Source organism: Morus notabilis, unplaced genomic scaffold (genome assembly GCF_000414095.1).
Source record: "Morus notabilis unplaced genomic scaffold, ASM41409v2 Scaffold783, whole genome shotgun sequence".
Lineage (NCBI taxonomy): Eukaryota > Viridiplantae > Streptophyta > Magnoliopsida > Rosales > Moraceae > Morus > Morus notabilis.
This window is the reverse complement of record NW_010366150.1, coordinates 7438-24558: the sequence shown is the minus strand read 5'-3', so window position 1 is coordinate 24558 and position 17121 is coordinate 7438. Positions and strand designations below refer to the sequence as shown.

General features: G+C 34.1%; 1 protein-coding gene across 2 annotated transcripts; it reads right to left on the bottom strand.

The window, feature by feature from the left end:
* Window positions 1-5833: 5833 nt before the first annotated feature.
* Window positions 5834-16216, bottom strand: LOC21404430 (transcriptional corepressor LEUNIG_HOMOLOG). Of its 2 annotated transcripts, XR_002903237.1 has the most exons (20): window positions 16129-16216; window positions 15891-15964; window positions 15683-15740; window positions 15467-15564; window positions 15141-15250; window positions 14738-15021; window positions 14577-14652; window positions 14378-14489; window positions 13041-13090; window positions 12677-12949; window positions 11086-11160; window positions 10752-10982; window positions 10237-10375; window positions 10050-10159; window positions 9415-9564; window positions 8407-8562; window positions 8193-8309; window positions 7876-8073; window positions 5981-6349; window positions 5834-5851 (listed from the first exon to the last, which is right to left on the bottom strand). XR_002903237.1 is itself a non-coding variant. In XM_024173116.1 (19 exons), the coding sequence occupies exons 3-19, from the start codon at window positions 15712-15714 to the stop codon at window positions 6206-6208; spliced, it is 2355 nt and encodes a 784-aa protein (XP_024028884.1). In that variant the 5' UTR covers window positions 15715-15740; window positions 15891-15964; window positions 16129-16216; the 3' UTR covers window positions 5925-6205. The 2 variants fall into 2 exon arrangements, 1 of the variants encoding a protein (XP_024028884.1); XM_024173116.1 differs by lacking the exon at window positions 5834-5851 and having other exon boundaries at window positions 5925-6349.
* Between the last annotated feature and the right edge of the window lie 905 nt (window positions 16217-17121).

Below are 17121 nucleotides of genomic sequence, written 5' to 3'. Positions count from 1 at the left end.
TGTGTTAGTATCGGTTTGAGTCTTTTAAAACTTTATAAGACAATATGAATAATGCAAAAACATAAAATAAAAGAACACGAGAGAGATGGTATTGCGGTTCGGTAACACCCTACTCCGCGGGGCCACTCCCAGATGATGAACAATCCACTAAGAACTCTTTTACAATTCAATTGGACTTAATCTACCCGAGACTTCCTCTCTAAGAAGACGCCTATGAACTTGTAATTTCTCAATGGACTTGAACAGCGAGATCCCCTCGACTTTTGAACATTGGAATCCCTCCAACTAAGTTTTTCTCCCGAAAAACACTCAAGTCATCTCTCTTGAATACAAGTGCTCACCTCTGTCTCACAACCCAGCAAAAACTCATCAAAAGGCGTACCAAGACTTAAGGGACACTTTCAATAAATAAGCAAGCTGTGAATAGCTTGACACATCTTCAATTAATTCGCTGAACCAAATCTGTTGCAGATCCTTGTTGCAACAATAACTGCAACATAGCTGTCACGGTCAACTTTCTCAAAACCAGACAAATCAATCTCCTTTCATTCTGAAATCTTCCCAAAACTGATAAACGAACCTGGACACGTTCTTAGGCAACATAGGAAGATCACCCAGCTATCAAATCTCAATCAAGAATCAATCAAATCAATTTTCCATATTTGAATCAATAGCTGACTTACAAAAATATAGAAACTAAAACAAGTTTTCAGATCTTTTAGTGACCTTTTATAAAAAGCTAGCCAGCTACACATTTATTTTCAAACACAATCAACCAGCTAAACATTCTCAAAATAATGCCAATCAAATACGATTAGAATCAATACACAAATTGAGAAACAAATCCCAACAATCTCTGAAAATAAATCTCAACAATATGATATATATATATATATATATATCTTATGTTATGTGCTATTTTTATTCTATCATTAATTTCCACAATTTAGTTGCCGACTTAGGAAGCTATCTATACCTATAATTCTATATGTTATCGTATACTGATGAGAGCTCACGGGAAACCAAGCAATAAGCCACGGAAAAAAAAAAAAAAAAAAAAAAAAAAAGAAAGAAATTTTCCTTCTGATCAAAAATAATTTTCTCCATTCCTCCTTCTCTATAGTTCTTCCATAGCAAGTTAAGCTATGATTTTTATTCTCTTGTCATCTAATATAAAGTGGTGATTTTGATTATGGTATCTTGTGAAAGATGTTTCTGTGATGATAAATATATAATCTCGCGTGCTGTTTCATAGGATTAAAATTATGTTTATTATGATAGTAATTTAATTTTAGGGATTTCTCTTTACATGTTTGATCTACGATTGTTTTGTATTTTGTTGGGTAAATTATTAAGTTATGTTTTATTATAATTTCATATCATGTTAATCTGTAATTTATGTTTTTAATTGGAGTTTTATTAAGTTTGAGAGTAATTAATAAATACTTAAGCTTTATGCCCTATTTTGATGTAAACTGTCTGACAGATTTAAAAAATCGATAATTTTTATGATATTTTATATTATTTTTCTTAAATAGTAGACATCCCAAAAAACAAAAGGGAATACCAAGTTATAATAACACCTCCCGCATATAATAGTTAACTATTTTTTGTATTGTTTAATTAATTTGTGTTTTGGAAACTGTATTCAGTTATTTTTGCTCAAGAAATAGTATTATTTGGTTTGATTATAAAATTACCCAGCCTGCAATAATAATATCGCAAACAACTTCAGTTTCCATTTTGTTAACATCCAATATTAACAATCCTTTTTTTCTTACGATTCAGAACAAGATTTGCAGTTCTGCATATCAGGTGTGAGAGGGTTGAGGATCCGGTGTTTTGGTCTCCTCCAACGCGTTCCTCTGGTTGGCCGAAGATATCACCGACAAGAGTGGAGAATGGTGGCTGAAAGGATTTCAAACCAAGAATGATTAAAGATGTACGGTAAAATCATTGACGCACCAGAGAAGGTCCTAATTTAATTATTCTACAGTAGAGAATGTATTTTCTCTTACCGGTAGAGTGATTATTTAGAATCGTTGGATTGAAATCCTACGGTAGAAAGAGATGGTGTACCAAAATAAAATTAAACCTTCCACACATTATTATAACATTTATTCTCAAAAAAAAAAAAAAAAAAATCTACAACTAAATCTTCCCACCTGCTCCTCCCCGCACGTCACCGCCGTCGGATCTCACACCCTGTGCGCACAACGTCAGCAAGATTAGCGACCCTCTAGTAGTGAATCCAACAACCTTCGAGTTCTTCGCCATTGTGCTCATCCTCTAGTGCCACCGACACTTCAAAAAATCATTGTCACTGACATAATTTCTTCTTGATTTGATCATATTTTTGTAACTTGATTGGAGGTGGGCAAGGATGAACATATCGGTATCGGTAGAAATACCGGTACTCCAGTTTTGTAGAAATATTAAAGAAAATATCGACATCGGTAGAAATATTAGAAAAATTTACAAAAATAACGAAAATTTACATTAAAACATATTTTTAATACTTTCCGATAGTATCAACATTAAAAAGATATATAAACAAACAAGTTTAACATAAAAAAACTCATACATATTACATTTTTTAACACTAAAAGGAAGTTCTATGAAGCTCAAACGTGGTCAGGGTCCCATCTTGATTCAAACAATATTAGTATTGTGATATGTTATTTGAATAATGTCGAACATAGTTATAAAGGTGCCACATGAAGGTTTGTTGATCCCTAAATTCATGGAATAAGGTTTGTTATTTGAATAAGGTTTGTTAATAAAATTATGATTATATGGATAATAAACATTAGGAATCTATTAGAAGAGCTACAATAATTGAAACCTAAATTCATTGATTGTTTCATAAGATGTTTTTACATTCTTAATATTCTTCACTCTCTCCTTGCTAGATGACAAAGGAAATAATGTAAGAAAACATATATTATAAAGAAAATTTAAGAAAAAAAGAACCAAAAAAAAAAAACTATTAAAATTTTCGTTTGTGAAATGATTGAAATTTCTTTAAAATTTATTGATATTCTATCTCAATTACTCTATACGCAAACCGATATTGACATTTTAACCGATATTTATCGATATTTTTGATATTTTCTCAATATTTTGTCAATATTAATATTATAATAGAAAAAATTTTAAAACCCTCAAAAATCTGAAATTTCAGAAATTTCAGCGAAATTTTCGTCCATGTCCATGGAGGGAACCTTGGTGGCTTGATGGGGGAAGAATAAGCGATTTTTTAATGGGTTTTCTTTTTTTGAGAATTATGTTGTAAAAATCACACGTAGGTAGTCTTATTTGAGTTTAGTGTTCCTTCGTGTCTTTCTACCATTGATTTCAATCAAACAGTTCTAAACAATTACCCTATCGATAGAGAGAAAGTACATCCCTCCACTATACATTTTCTCTTAATTTAGCGTATTTCGCATTGAAAATAGTGCACATAGGTTGCTTAGGGATACATTTTCCAACGTGGACAGAGGTTGCTTTCGAGGTTTAATCCACACGTGAAGAAGCACGTGTATCGTTTTCTTTCTTAATCACGCACTAATCCCCAATTCACTCGTCATCATTTTTCAACAGGCAGAAAGCAAACGAAACGACTGTCGGCAAAAGAATCTAAAGATTATAATAACCACATTTAATTAACACCAGCGATAACAACAACACAATGACTAATCAGAAACAACCACCGTAAAAAAGTAACACAAATCTCTGCTCCTTTTATAGGTTTGAATTTTTAATTTTAATTAAGATGTGATATTTTTTAAGAGTTTTTATCTGTAATAAAAATAATTAAATGTGATATTTTTTAAAAATTTTTAACTATAAAAATTTAGAACTGAAAACTCAAATCGATAAAATTAATAAGACCAAATACACTAGAACAAAATTGAGTTGAAAAGTAATTTGCGAGTATTGAAGCTTTTAAACACTTTTGACGTAAGCGCGGTGCTTTGATCGAAGGAAATTTTTGAAAACGACACCATTTTGTTACTACGGCATCTTATTTAATGAATACGATCGCGTGTTTTCTGTAGAATGAATTAGTTTGTGATTATAATCTTGTAAATAAAAAGGTAAACAAAATAGTAAGTTTAGTGTACTAAACTTTCAAATGCGAAAACATTTGATTTTATCATCAAAATAAATAAATAAATCCGTCCTAAAATAGCTAGGATCTATATGATTGAAATTTGGATTTAGTAATCAATGGAACGACCAATCTCATGTATCCTCTAAAAAACATCTCATATAATTTATTGAAAGATTAGATTGCGATTATTATGTGGGAGAAATTGCAAATTACATTTGAAGCTAGAAAAAAAAATGTTTATGATAAAGTTAATTCCACTATTAGCGTTGTAATCCTCTTGTCTTTTAACTATTTTTAGGTCGATTAGTTCTTGGGCTTGTTTTTATTGACACTTATGGTACTAAATCTAAAACTGAGAGTGAATATTTGAAAATTGACAAAAGTTCTACATGTCAGCTTAAAATTTTACGGAAGTGCTTCTTTAAAAACCCCTAATAATAAGAATATATGCGTTTCATATGATTGCTTTTGCAAAATTTTATATTATCACACGATGAAGAAATTATTACCTCGTTAAAGCACATTACGATAGAATGAAAGTATATTAATAAACAGTATAGGGAAAAAAGACTCAATACACTCTAAAATGATATTTGTCTCATTTTCCTAATGATTGAAAATGTAAACAAATAAACAAGAAAATGCCACAAAAGTAGGCCTTGAATTGATTTTAGCAAAAGAGAAAATGAGATAAATACTCCTTTAAATGCATAAGTCTTATTTTCACCGTTTATTATAGATTAATATCCTTTTGTCAAAGAACTATATTAGTCAAAAAAGATTTTAATCAAGAATAAATGGTAAAAATCTTAGAACAATGCATTTAAAAGGATGAGTTCACCAATTTACTCTTTTAGCAATGATTCCTACTAGACAACCTAGAGTTGCAAGTTTAAAGCAAGTTAAACCGGCTGGACTGTTGGATCGGGTCCTATTCTGCTCAAACCTCTTTTGACCCCGAAACAGGCTGACCCAAACATTTTTTTCTTGAAAATTCCTTATAAATTTTGGCCCGACCCTATACCCGTCTTGCTTAAGGGCCGCGGCGCCGGGCAGCCCGGCTCCAAACTTTCATTTCCAATACAAACACACCTTCCATAGGGTTTCTTAGGTCAAATCTGATTAGTTCATCTCTCTGTCACTTCTACCAATTTTTCTCTCCCCTTAGAGCAGACTAATAGCGACGGAAGCAAAAGGCAACAAACTCACCGGTGTCATGGCGAGTCTAGCCCGACGTGGTGTTGTAGCCATTTTCCCTCCAGTACAAGCCTTCCAATTCCCGATTTGCTTGAGCAGCGGTGGGGCAACTGTTAGAATAGATGCCTAAGAAGCATGATCTTAATTTATCTTTGACATCATATAAAATGAAATTTCATGTACTTATTAATAATTCAAATGATAATTGTATATCATTATATTTAATGAATAATTACCATCAAAATATGCTAATATGATTAAATCTATTAATTATGTGTATGAAATGTTCATATACGGAAAATATAATTGCAAAGGATGTAGTACAAATCAATAAGTTCACAATCAGTGAGAAATTATAGTTGGGCATTCTTCAGCTTGAGTTCACCAATAATTTTCATAAAACATAAATTTATTTTATACACTCAATGAACACAGAGACTGAAAGGAATTCACGAGAAGAAAGAGCAACTACTTTTCTGTAGTCCAAACATTAGATTCAATAAATAAATAAATAGAGAGCTGCGGATGCAGTCAAACCTGAGGGAAGCGGATGCAGTCAAACCTGAAAAAAAAAAAAAAAAAAAAAAAAAAAAAAAAAAAAAAACTTTACAGCTTTGAAATACTTGTATGAATTCTCTAACTTAAAAAAAGGAGTTAAACAAGTACCTGGAAACTTAGAAAACACACACTTCCTCTTATTACCTATGAAGAAAGGTGAATAATGGAAAAGAAACCAAATAATAAAAAAACAAATTATTAAATAAAATCAAATTAGATGTACTTTGAGCTTTCCCTATCTTGATCATATTATTCTTGAATTCTGCAGTTGCGAATGGAAAGGCCCAGTATATTGATACCGTGGATCCATCAACCAAAAGAGTCGGCAAAGGCTTATTTCCAGATTTTGACGGATTTGTCATGACTGGCAGAGGCAACCATCCCTGTTACTGGTGATTGTGCCAACGCTGATATCACGCCCTCATGAGCTTGAATTGTCATACATTTATTCTCAGCTATGTTCCATAGCTCCAAAGACTGCAAAATTTCAATGATTAGAAAGTAAAAATATATTAGTAACCAAACAAGTACAAAATGATTTGGTATAAATTATTATACAACTTGACAGATATTTTTGCTGTATATAACATTGACGGTAAAAAATAAATTATTCTTTTAGAATATATATATATATATATATATATATTCTTTTAGTAGTATTTTCTTTGGTGATACTTTTGGAATATGCTACCCACATTTTTTGTTTTGTTTCTAGTAGTAGCAACAGAAAATCAGATGCAAAAGTGAGCTCTTGACAAGCCAGGGTAACATTAGATTGTACATGGTGTATTTTCCTAGAGAAGTAGAGTTTCTTCCCCACAGCAATATATTAGAACATAAGACTATGTTGGTCAACCTCCTAATAGGTTAAGGCTTCGTTTGTATTACCATTCGAATCACAACTCAATCTTTTTGCTACAATGTTGTTTCTCACAAAAATCCAAATTCAACCTTTTCTGCTACAGTAATTTTTCTCGCATAAATTCATATTTCAACTCAAGTTCTCAACTTGAACGAGCAAAACGAATGGTGCCTAAGCTTTTGGGATAATTGGTAATCTAACATAGTATCATAGCAGCAGGTCTTGAGTTCCTGTAATTATGCTCTCTGAAGTTGTCATCGCATACTGGGTCTTTATTATGTTTCAGACTTATACGTGTTGGGCCTTTTAATTATATTTGTTTTACCCACATGATTGCCATTGTCACGTGCTAGTGTCATAATATAGAAATATTATTGGTCCACCTCTTAATAGTTTAAGAAATTGGTATGCTAACAGATTAGAGCTAGGATTTCACAATAATCTATCCACAAATTCACAACATCTGGATATTCCTAGGAATTCTGCAAAGCCCTGTCATGATATAAAAACTACTACTAAGAGATTATTAATGAAAAATACTTAATACAACCAATGGTGCTAATCAGCAATGGCCTTTGGTTGTTATGTGACAGCACCTGTCTCAGCCTACCAATTTCATGATTGAACCAAAAGTCGGTAGTGATTGTCATAATTGAGGACATAAGATAGTTTATAAAAACTAGCTGCGGGAAATTTTTCTTTTAGGAGGTCAAAGGCATATAATACTTTGACCATGGATATTAACCATTTTGAGTTTTATTAGGGAAAAAAAAAATGCTAGTGGCCTAGCATGCTCTTTTTCTCCTCCCCGTCTCTTCTGCTCCGTGCACTAAACCTACTATGTGAGTGAGGCATCACGCAATGCACAATCAATGGATGTTAGTTAACCTTAAAATAAAACAAACTTACAACCCCAATATCATGATACCTACAAACACAATTTATAGTGGAATTGCATTATCATGTGTTTTCCAACAACACAGTTCTCATTGACCACCCTTTTAAGTAAATGGCCTTTTCTTTTTGCTGGCTTTAATAGCTACCAGTCCTAAGATTTGCTATTCCTAGACTGCTACAACTTTAAGCATAAAAAGATTTTGAATTCTGATCCTCAACCAAAATAAAAAAAGCAAAATTTCACCTGGTAGCCTCCAATGACCAAGAGAGTGGAGTAGCTTGGATGGAATACACAGGACTGGAACATGTTTCCGCTGGAACTGAGTTCATGGATGCACTCTCCGGACGATAAAGACCAGACTCTGACAGCATCCTGACTAACAGATGCCAAAAGATCTCCATTTGTATCCCAACAAAGAGAATGTACCTCTGTTGAGTGCCCCTGAAGAAAAAAAGGTTATTTTTTTCTGATTAGCAAGTGGCAACAGATCATAATGTGAGACACTTGTGAAAAATAGGAAACCATCAAATTGCCCCAGGAATAAGAATCATTGCTCCCACCTGGAACGAGTATGTTTGTCTGTCACTCTCAACATCATAAATGGAAATAATATTCCCAGCTGCAGCAGCCATAAACTGTCCAATTCTCGGCTGAAATCTCACCTGAGCCGAACCTCCCTGCTACATCAAACAACTAGATTTAAAACAAAAGCTAAATTATAACTAGAAAAGCATCATAAACTTAAAGAATCAAGCTAAGGGTAGTAATACTAGCCTTGGAAACACGGGTGCAATTATACTGACTCAGATTCCAATAGCGAATCTCATTATTAGCATCACAAGAGCATAAAAGGTCGGTCTTCTTGGGGTGGAAATCAAGTGACAGCACATGCGAGGTATGCCCTGAATAGGCATGCATGCAATAATTTGGCTGCAAGAATAAATCACAATAATTTAGAACAAGGCTAGCATAAAAACAGACTGATAATTTTTTGACCAAAATCTTCACTGATTGTTTATTAAAAACTGATTATGCAAGATCTTAAGTAGCGAGTTTCATGGAAAATCCAAAGAAGTAACAAGTGCTCACAGTATTAAGGTCATAAACATGAATGGAAATGATGTAATGATGTCAATATGAATGGCAAAGAAATAGCCATTGAAAATTACGAACATAATGAGATCAACAATCAGGAGGAGAAATATTGGCCTTAGCAAGTAGAGCCATAACACCAGGCAACGTAAAAATTGTAATATGGTATCATGTCATACGCTCAAATTAACAGAGAGAAGTAAGGATGAATCATTGGCATACATGTTACTTCTCACATATCACTCATTGTGCTTACCTGACCATCTTTGGGTTCATCCTCTGGTCAGGACAAGATATAGATTTAAGAACACATGTCAAGGATAAAAAACCTATCTTCAAAAACTTTTACTTAAAATAATAAGATAATACTTGAAGAAAGTAACAATTGATGATGCATCAAGACAGAAAATCAGCCTCTCTAAACAAGCAACAAACTGCGAGAATAAAGAATAAAGAATAAAGATTCATGATGTGGATGGAAATGAAAGCATCTGGATCATATTTGCAATGAAACAATTTGGAAATTATAAATTGTTTGCTATTATTGGAATAATTTGGAAATTATAAATTGTTTGCTATTATTGGAATAATTTGGAAATTATAAATTGTTTGCTATAATTGGAATAATTTTGACAAATATATAAAACCAGCACTGTGAGAGAGAGAGAGAGAGAGAGAGAGAGAATTTACTTCTGCAGCATCCCAAAGTCGCACTGTCGTATCAAATGAAGATGTTGCCAGCTGAGTGGAATTTGGTCTAAATCGAACATCAGTTATTATCAATGTGTGTTCTTCCGGAGTGCTCTCAGTTTGCAGTGTCTCCATGTTCCAAAGAACAACCTACTGACATGGAGAAAAAAGGATAAGCATCCCCAACAATTTGTTAAACGTTGAGTTATCTTAATTTTGTATGTTCCTATAGGTCCTTTACCAGCTAAAGCAGCTGGTAGTTCTAAGAACCTCAATATTGCATTAGAATGATATTTTCCTTTCAATCTATTTTTTTTTCAAGGAAAATAATTGATGAAATTAAAAAAAGAAGCAATAAAACCCAATAAAAGGGATGCTCATTTCAAAAGTAATTTATTGACACACTTTCAGGGGGAAAAAAAAGTCTAGTATTCCAACTTAGTTTCTTGCCTCCACAAGGAAGTTAGGTTGACATGCAGTTTAAAAAAGCAAAAAGACAAAACAACCAAATAACTAATTGTGTTACAGGTGAGATGCAGTTAAATTCATTAGATGAAGCCAATTTAAAAAAAAAAAATCAAAACAAATATCCTCAAAATATGAAGCTCATTTCTTCAGGATAAAATTGACAATACCTTTTTGTCATGCCCAGCACTAGCTAATAATTTCCCATCCGACGAGAAATGACAGCAAACAACTTTACTGTTACTTTTACGTATCGAACTAACTTCATTGAAGGAAAAACCTGAGACAGAGAAAACCATGTCATTCTGCAACTTATGAGTTCAATTGTCATTGCTCAAAGCATGAGACTATTAATACCCTTTGACGCTTCTGCTGCATGTTCTGGATTCCGTTTCAATGTGCCAAATAGATCTCTTCCGTCTCCATCATCGTGTGATAAAAAAGATTCCACATTGTCTTCTAAGGAGCCAACATCACCAAACTGGTCCATATTGTCCTGCGATTACAAATATTAGTTAAAAACATATATTTATACAATTTATCAAGCAGTTAAGTTGTAGCAGACTATGATACAGTTGACTTCTCAACTTGCATGGCCCTGCTAAAATTACTAAAATTCAAGGCCCGAGGAATCAAGTACCCCATTCTAAACACTAATCAAATTACTTGTTCTCAAATTGAAGAATTATGCCACCCTTGTTTATGACCTTATCAATTTAGCTGGGCATAATTTATTCCAAATCTTAAAATCTAAAGAAGGTTTTAAATACTTTTAAGTCAATAGTTTAACTTGCAATCAACATGCTCAAAAACACAGTTTAAATTCATCTCCAACAGATTATGCAGGTAAAAAAATACTAAAAAGAGTTTACCAGCTGGTTTGTTGAAGACGCAATACCACCTGTTCCATCTGCACCATATATCATCATACTTTTCGACATGCTATTAACGTTCTGCAAATTACTTGGCATAGCAACTCCATCACCAGGGGTATGAGTTGATGGAGTGGATGGTTGAGAGTTAGGTGAAGGACCAACTGTATTTCCAGTACCAGTACTGTTGGCAGCTCCAGAAGAAGAAGGTCCTTTCCTTTTTCGGTTATTCTAGTAGAAGACAATCAATAGTCATTATTTCCAGAAAGAAATCCCTTTAGTTATCATTGCAAGGGATCCTGATAATAAGGTCATTATGTTGAAGTAGCACTACCTGTTGCACTTGCTGGGATTGCAAGGGATCCTGTTGTTGTTGAGACGAAGAGTGTTGCATCTGCTGCATGCTCATCTGCTTAAAGCAAAATATGTTCAGAAAATTTCCTGTTATAGGCTCTAAGGTCATACGAAAACGGTATTTACCTAAACCAGCAAAACTAAATATAGTTATATATGGTGTATACATAAACATTCATATCAAAGCACAGTAACATTCCCCTAATTAAAGAAAGCAAGATGCGCATGTATAGCGAAATAGCTAAAAGAAAAAAGCACCCAAGAAAAGTGAATATAATATAGGTGGCTAATGAGTTGTCATGTTAAATTTTTCCAAAGAAAAAGCACACACGAGGATTTCATGATTTTCATACAATTGAAGTATTAGGCCTAAACATTGATAGCACTAGTTCTAGCTAGGCTAAGGTGTTGAGAAATGAAGTGTTACATAGGCCTGAGACAGACATGCCTACAGATTGAACTTAATTTGTTACCAAAATCCTGGTCTTATTTAGCCATCTATGAATGAACTACTCGTTCTTTTTTGTACCTTACATTCATTAGAATACTAATTAGCTAAAAAGAAAGCATCTACCTATTTAGATCATTAGTTTCTTCAGGGGGAAATTTAGAAACAGATGAAAAGCAAACCTTTTACTATTGTACTTAAATATAGTGTAAATCGGAGTACAGTTTATATGTTTGGATAGGCTGAGCTGGCTTTCAAACACTCAATACAAGTATGGTCCTAGAAAATATCCGGACACTAATTTCTTCCAACCCACTCAAGGCAGGAAAATTCACATCAAAACCGTAAGGAACGTGCAATGGGGGATTCACAACAAAATTTAAAAATCCCATGAAGAAAAACTCTGAATTTAAACTTTAATTTCCCTCCAGAGCTTCAAACCACAACTTTCTTCAATTTTTCTCATTAAACTTCCAATAAATTTTTGTCGAGGTTGTCTGGATTCCTTACTGCTGTCGATTACATGATCAGTTTGATTATATATTCTTTTTCAATAATTTATGATGCTTTTAGGTTACTTCAACTACAGACCTGCTCATATGGGAAACAAACAGCAAATCAACCAACCACATATATCAAGCAGAACAAGACATTAATTTAACTACGTGGTCCTGCCAAGAGGCTGTACACTTTTTTTTTTTTTTTTGGAAAAGAAACAAATAATTTCTATTAATGAAGAAATTATATACAAACAAAAGAAGGAAGAGATGAGCTCCAAAGAAACCAAACTAATTTTACATTATTAGGGAGGGGACCATGATAGCTATATTTGAATTTGAATGTGCCACACAGAGTAGTAAGCACTCTCACTGCTTTCAGCCTACCAAAAAACACATTTAGTATTTACTATGACTATGACTGTAAGTTAAAAAGACTTAACTTGGATGCTTATTTTGCATCCTGTTGAAATTCGATTTCGTAAATGAAACATCAGGATGCACTTATAGAATATCAATCATACTAATTAATGAATCACTGACTTGTGGTGCACAACAATGCTAGGTCTCTAGGGTGAAGAAGAGGAAAGGAGAATGAGATGGTAGTTCCAAGAACTTAAACTTACCTTTGATGAAGCAGATTGCATCGGAGAACCTATAGATCCATCATTGGCAATGGATTGGCCATCTTTTGCATTTAAAGGTCCCCTAGGTAAACCTCTAAACCTTTGAGGATCCATGTCACCATACATAGCTGAACCAGTAAGATTACTCTGCCCCTGCACCTGCGATAAGATTTGCTGTTGTTGCTGCTGCGGCAGAAGCTGAAACTGGCTTGCATTTTGGAGGAAAGGTTTTTGAATTTGTGAACCTAAACCTGGCCTAATTTGGTCTATACCCTGGATAAATTAGAAACAATAGTTATACACTGGGACCAGAAACATATGCTGCATTAATTCTTTGTACATATAAGTAAAATGTTAAACTTACTGTTAAAGGCCACCCCTTTAAAGGAAGACCACTGACTCCTGGGTTCAGACCTGTTACAGAAAGAAAAAACCAAACACTATTTGATGATGATGATGATGATGACGACGATGACGACGACGATGATGATCACAATAACAATAATAATAATAATAATAATAACAATAATAATAATAATAATAATAATAATAATAATAATAATAATAATAAATATAATAATAAATCCCGTAATCATGAAAGCATCAACATATCGATCACGCAGCAAGTCAATTCTAGAATAATTTATGAAGATTGTTGGGGTAAGCTGGGCAAAAAACTTTAATTGTATTGAATGTTCAGAACATGCAGCAAATCAAACTAGCATCCCACTTTCGCTGTCTTTCTTTTGGAAAATGGTAAGACACTAATTATCTCCACGAATAAGTATTTCAAAGCAATCTTGCTCTCAAATTACATTCTTCCTATTTTTGAGCTCAAGATGTTGTGCTCATGAAAATTCAATCATTTTGACATTGAAAAATATGACACAAAAATGCAGATGTACCTTTACTCCAAAGGAAAGAACAGAAGATCAATATACATGTACATATGTATCTATTGTGGAATTATGAGAGTGAATTATTTTATTCCACTAATTTGAGCCAAAAGAGTACACGACTATAGAATGGAGAGGCTGAAGACCTCATTCCACTAAACAGTGAATACAAATGTCAAACCTACGTACAATAGTCACATAAAATATGGAAACTAAATAACAATTGAGATTGGGTAATCTGCTACCAGAATCTCCTTATTCTAAGGAAATAAAACTGTAAACAAATCAGCCAACACATCTCTGAAAATCAGGGAAATAATCAGAGAATTTCCACATCTATGTATGTTTTTATTTATATTTATTTCTCTGTTCACTATTTCTTGGTAGAAAAGAAGATTGGAAATCTGAGCACAGCCACAAATGGATTGGTATGATGGCATTGTAAACATAGTACAAAGGCATCTTAGTCCAAACTTGTGAATTGGTAGACATGGCACGCATACTGATTGATAAAACTTTGACCAATACTCTCGAAAGACTATTATATCAAGGAACGGAAAATGTAACTACTTATTTTAGGCTCATAACAGAAAACTCATCCTAAAAGGAGGGCAAAGAGACGAAAAGGGCTAGTGAAGCCCCCTTTTTTATTGAATCGTTACAAAAATTTATGGGGATTGAGCATTTTAGATATATATTTTTTTCCTTTTGCCTAGTTTGTTTTCTTTCTTTTTTAGCCTCTCTCTCTCTCTCTCTCTCTCTCTCTCTCTCTCTCTTCTCTCTCTCATAAAAAAAAGTGCCATACCTGCATTTGCTATTCCAGGTTTTGACTGCATCATTCCCTGCCCATAGATTGAAGAGGGATCCATGGGCAAAGATCTTTGTGCAGTACCCATATTAACTTCGCCTTTGATGTCCTATGTAGACAAGACAATAAATGACTAATGAGATTGAGGGAAGAAAAGGAAGAGAACATAGCAAGATTGACATTTCCAAGTACTCACAGGGCTCTGCTGAGTTCGCGCCTGTATTTGTTGCAATGCTGCATTGACACTACCAGGGCTTCCTTGCACCAACTGACTGCATCGGGAGAAGCTATGTTGAATCAACTACTGACTAATACAGATATCAGAATTCAAACGAATGAAATCTACAACAAAATTACCCAGGGTGGTTTGTCGCTGATTTCAGGAGAGCCATTCTCGCATCAAGGAGTGGTTGAGATGTTTCCGAATCCATTGGATTAGGGTGCTTCATTCGTTCCTCATACATTTTTGCTGCCAATGCAGTAGCAGTAGACTGCCCAAGCATTCCTTCGGAACTAATAGCATTAAGTGGACTACCAAGAGCAGGATGATTAGGATCCCTCCGCTGAATCTGAGCTTGGCGCATAAGTTGAAACTGCTGCATTTGCATCTGTTGTTGCTCTTTTGCTTTGATTTGTTGTGCCTTCACATCATTACCGAAGGAGTCAAAGGAAAAAGAAAAAGCCAGAAAAAAACACAAACAATCAGTTAAGAAGCTAAGTGAGAGACACCATCCATATCCCATAAAACTTAAAAAGCTACCTCTATGTAAGCAGCAGCAGAATCGGAATGCTTATCATTCGTTCTAGCAATAAAAATGTCCCAGAAGACAGACCACCATTCAAAGAGAAAACCGCCAGGAGCATCAATAGCTGCATATGATTGATTAAGTAATTAAACACACTGCAATATTAGTCCAACACCCCCGGTATACGAGTGTGTTAATGAGATACTTGAGCAAGGTGTTTTGGATGTATTTCAAATAGACCATAATCTAAACTAAGCAAAATTTTTCAACTCATTAATCAATTGAGCAGTTACAACTCAAAAGAAGAGTAATATATAAATTAACTATGATAATGTATTACCTACTGGATCTGGGGCAACTTTCCCTTCAGTCATGAAGGACTTTGCGGTAGCATGTAATTTTTTCTTCACCAAATAGTCATAAATGTACACATCAAGCCTGCCAAATTAGCAAAATAACAATAGCGTTTAATTTTGTATATCCAATATCTAAAAGAAACAATAAAAAGATCAAGACAAGAAGAACAAAACATAAAAGCAAAAATCATAGAATATACATCTTATCTGCTTCCCAATTACTCAACGCCATAGTTCCAGGTCAAAAGCCAACCAAAGCTGCCAAAAACGAAAGAAAATAATAATAAAAAAAATTACTCGATTACAGTCTCCCATCGGAAAACTAAAGTCACCAGAAAAATTCAGATTCGTTAAACAAAATTACAATCCCAGTTAACCTTAATTAAAGCCACATTGATGTAAACAAACCTCAGAGCCAGTAAAGAGGTGGATCCGAACTCAGATCACCAACGATCGTCGTCGTTGAACAAGCATTTGCACACCTGACGTAATTCATCAACCGTTAGCGCAAAAACAAAACAAAAAAAAAAAAAAAAACAGGAAAAAAAGACAAATTCAAAATTCATCGGACGGAAAATTTTGCAAATTTTCTCGACAAAGCGAAAGAAAATCCGCGGAACTCATGACTGATCGGCGACATCAGTACCTGCGTTGCGAATTACGATCGGAAACTAGGGTTAGGATTCGTGATCGGAGAGAGAAAGCGTCACGGAGTTCGTGAGTTCGGACGTTTAACGACGAGAGTGATTGGAAGACTGAAGAGGAAAGAAATTTGAGCAAAAAAATATACCGAAGCTGAAGCGGTTAGGTTCGGAGCTGCGAAGCGGATCCCGAGCCTGAGGTTTGGTACAATTTTTCAGTTGAGGATTCTAAAAATTTTGATGAGCTGGTATATAATGGTCGCAGTGTCAGTGCGGTAGGAGTGGTACTTTCATGTAGTGTTAAAATTTTAGATGGACCGTTGAATTTGTACTCGGTATCTGAACTCGCCGCTTGAGAAATTTGGGCCGCCCGCCCAAGTCTGAGATTTGCCTTGGACGGGCACGGGCCTTGTTTTGATTGTTGGAGCCTGTCTAAAAAAGTTTAAAAATTAAATATATTTATATAATTTTTAGTTTTGTATAATATTATGTATATATAATATATAATATTGTTTATTAATTATATTTGTACATAAATAATTATTAAATTATTTACTGTAAATGTTATATAAAAACTATAATTAAGATTAAAATTAACACACATTATTAAAACAATTTAAAGAATTAGTTTTCTTTATTAATTTTTAAAATTGTACTAAATCAAACACGTTACTCGGGCAGGCCACTTAAGCATTTCGGGCGGGCAATACGGCGAACTTCAGGTAATGGGCTTGCAACGGCGGCAGGCTTCTTTTTTTGGTTGATTTTCGAGCTGTCCGAGCCTGAGCACGGCCTGGAACTTGGATGGGCAGACGCCTGCCAGGCTCAAAAATTTTCGGGCTTTAGGCAGGCCTGCCGCCTGTAGTTCCAACACTACTCTCATGTATCATCTTTCTGCCTGATTTGTTCAATCAAATTCGACCAATAAATAAAAAAAAATTATCTAAAATTAATTATGAAAATTATACATATACTAAAGGAAAAGAACGGTTTCACTA

Bases quoted from the DNA above. Each gene is read 5' to 3' on its own strand.
- LOC21404430 (XM_024173116.1), bottom strand. From the start codon at position 15,714: ATGGCGTTGAGTAATTGGGAAGCAGATAAGAT. The intron at 14,490-14,576 runs GTGAGTACTTGG...TTGTCTACATAG, and splicing joins CGCGAACTCAGCAGAGCCCT to GACATCAAAGGCGAAGTTAA. The intron at 9,565-10,049 runs GTATTGTCAATT...CCATGTCAGTAG, and splicing joins GTGCTGGGCATGACAAAAAG to GTTGTTCTTTGGAACATGGA.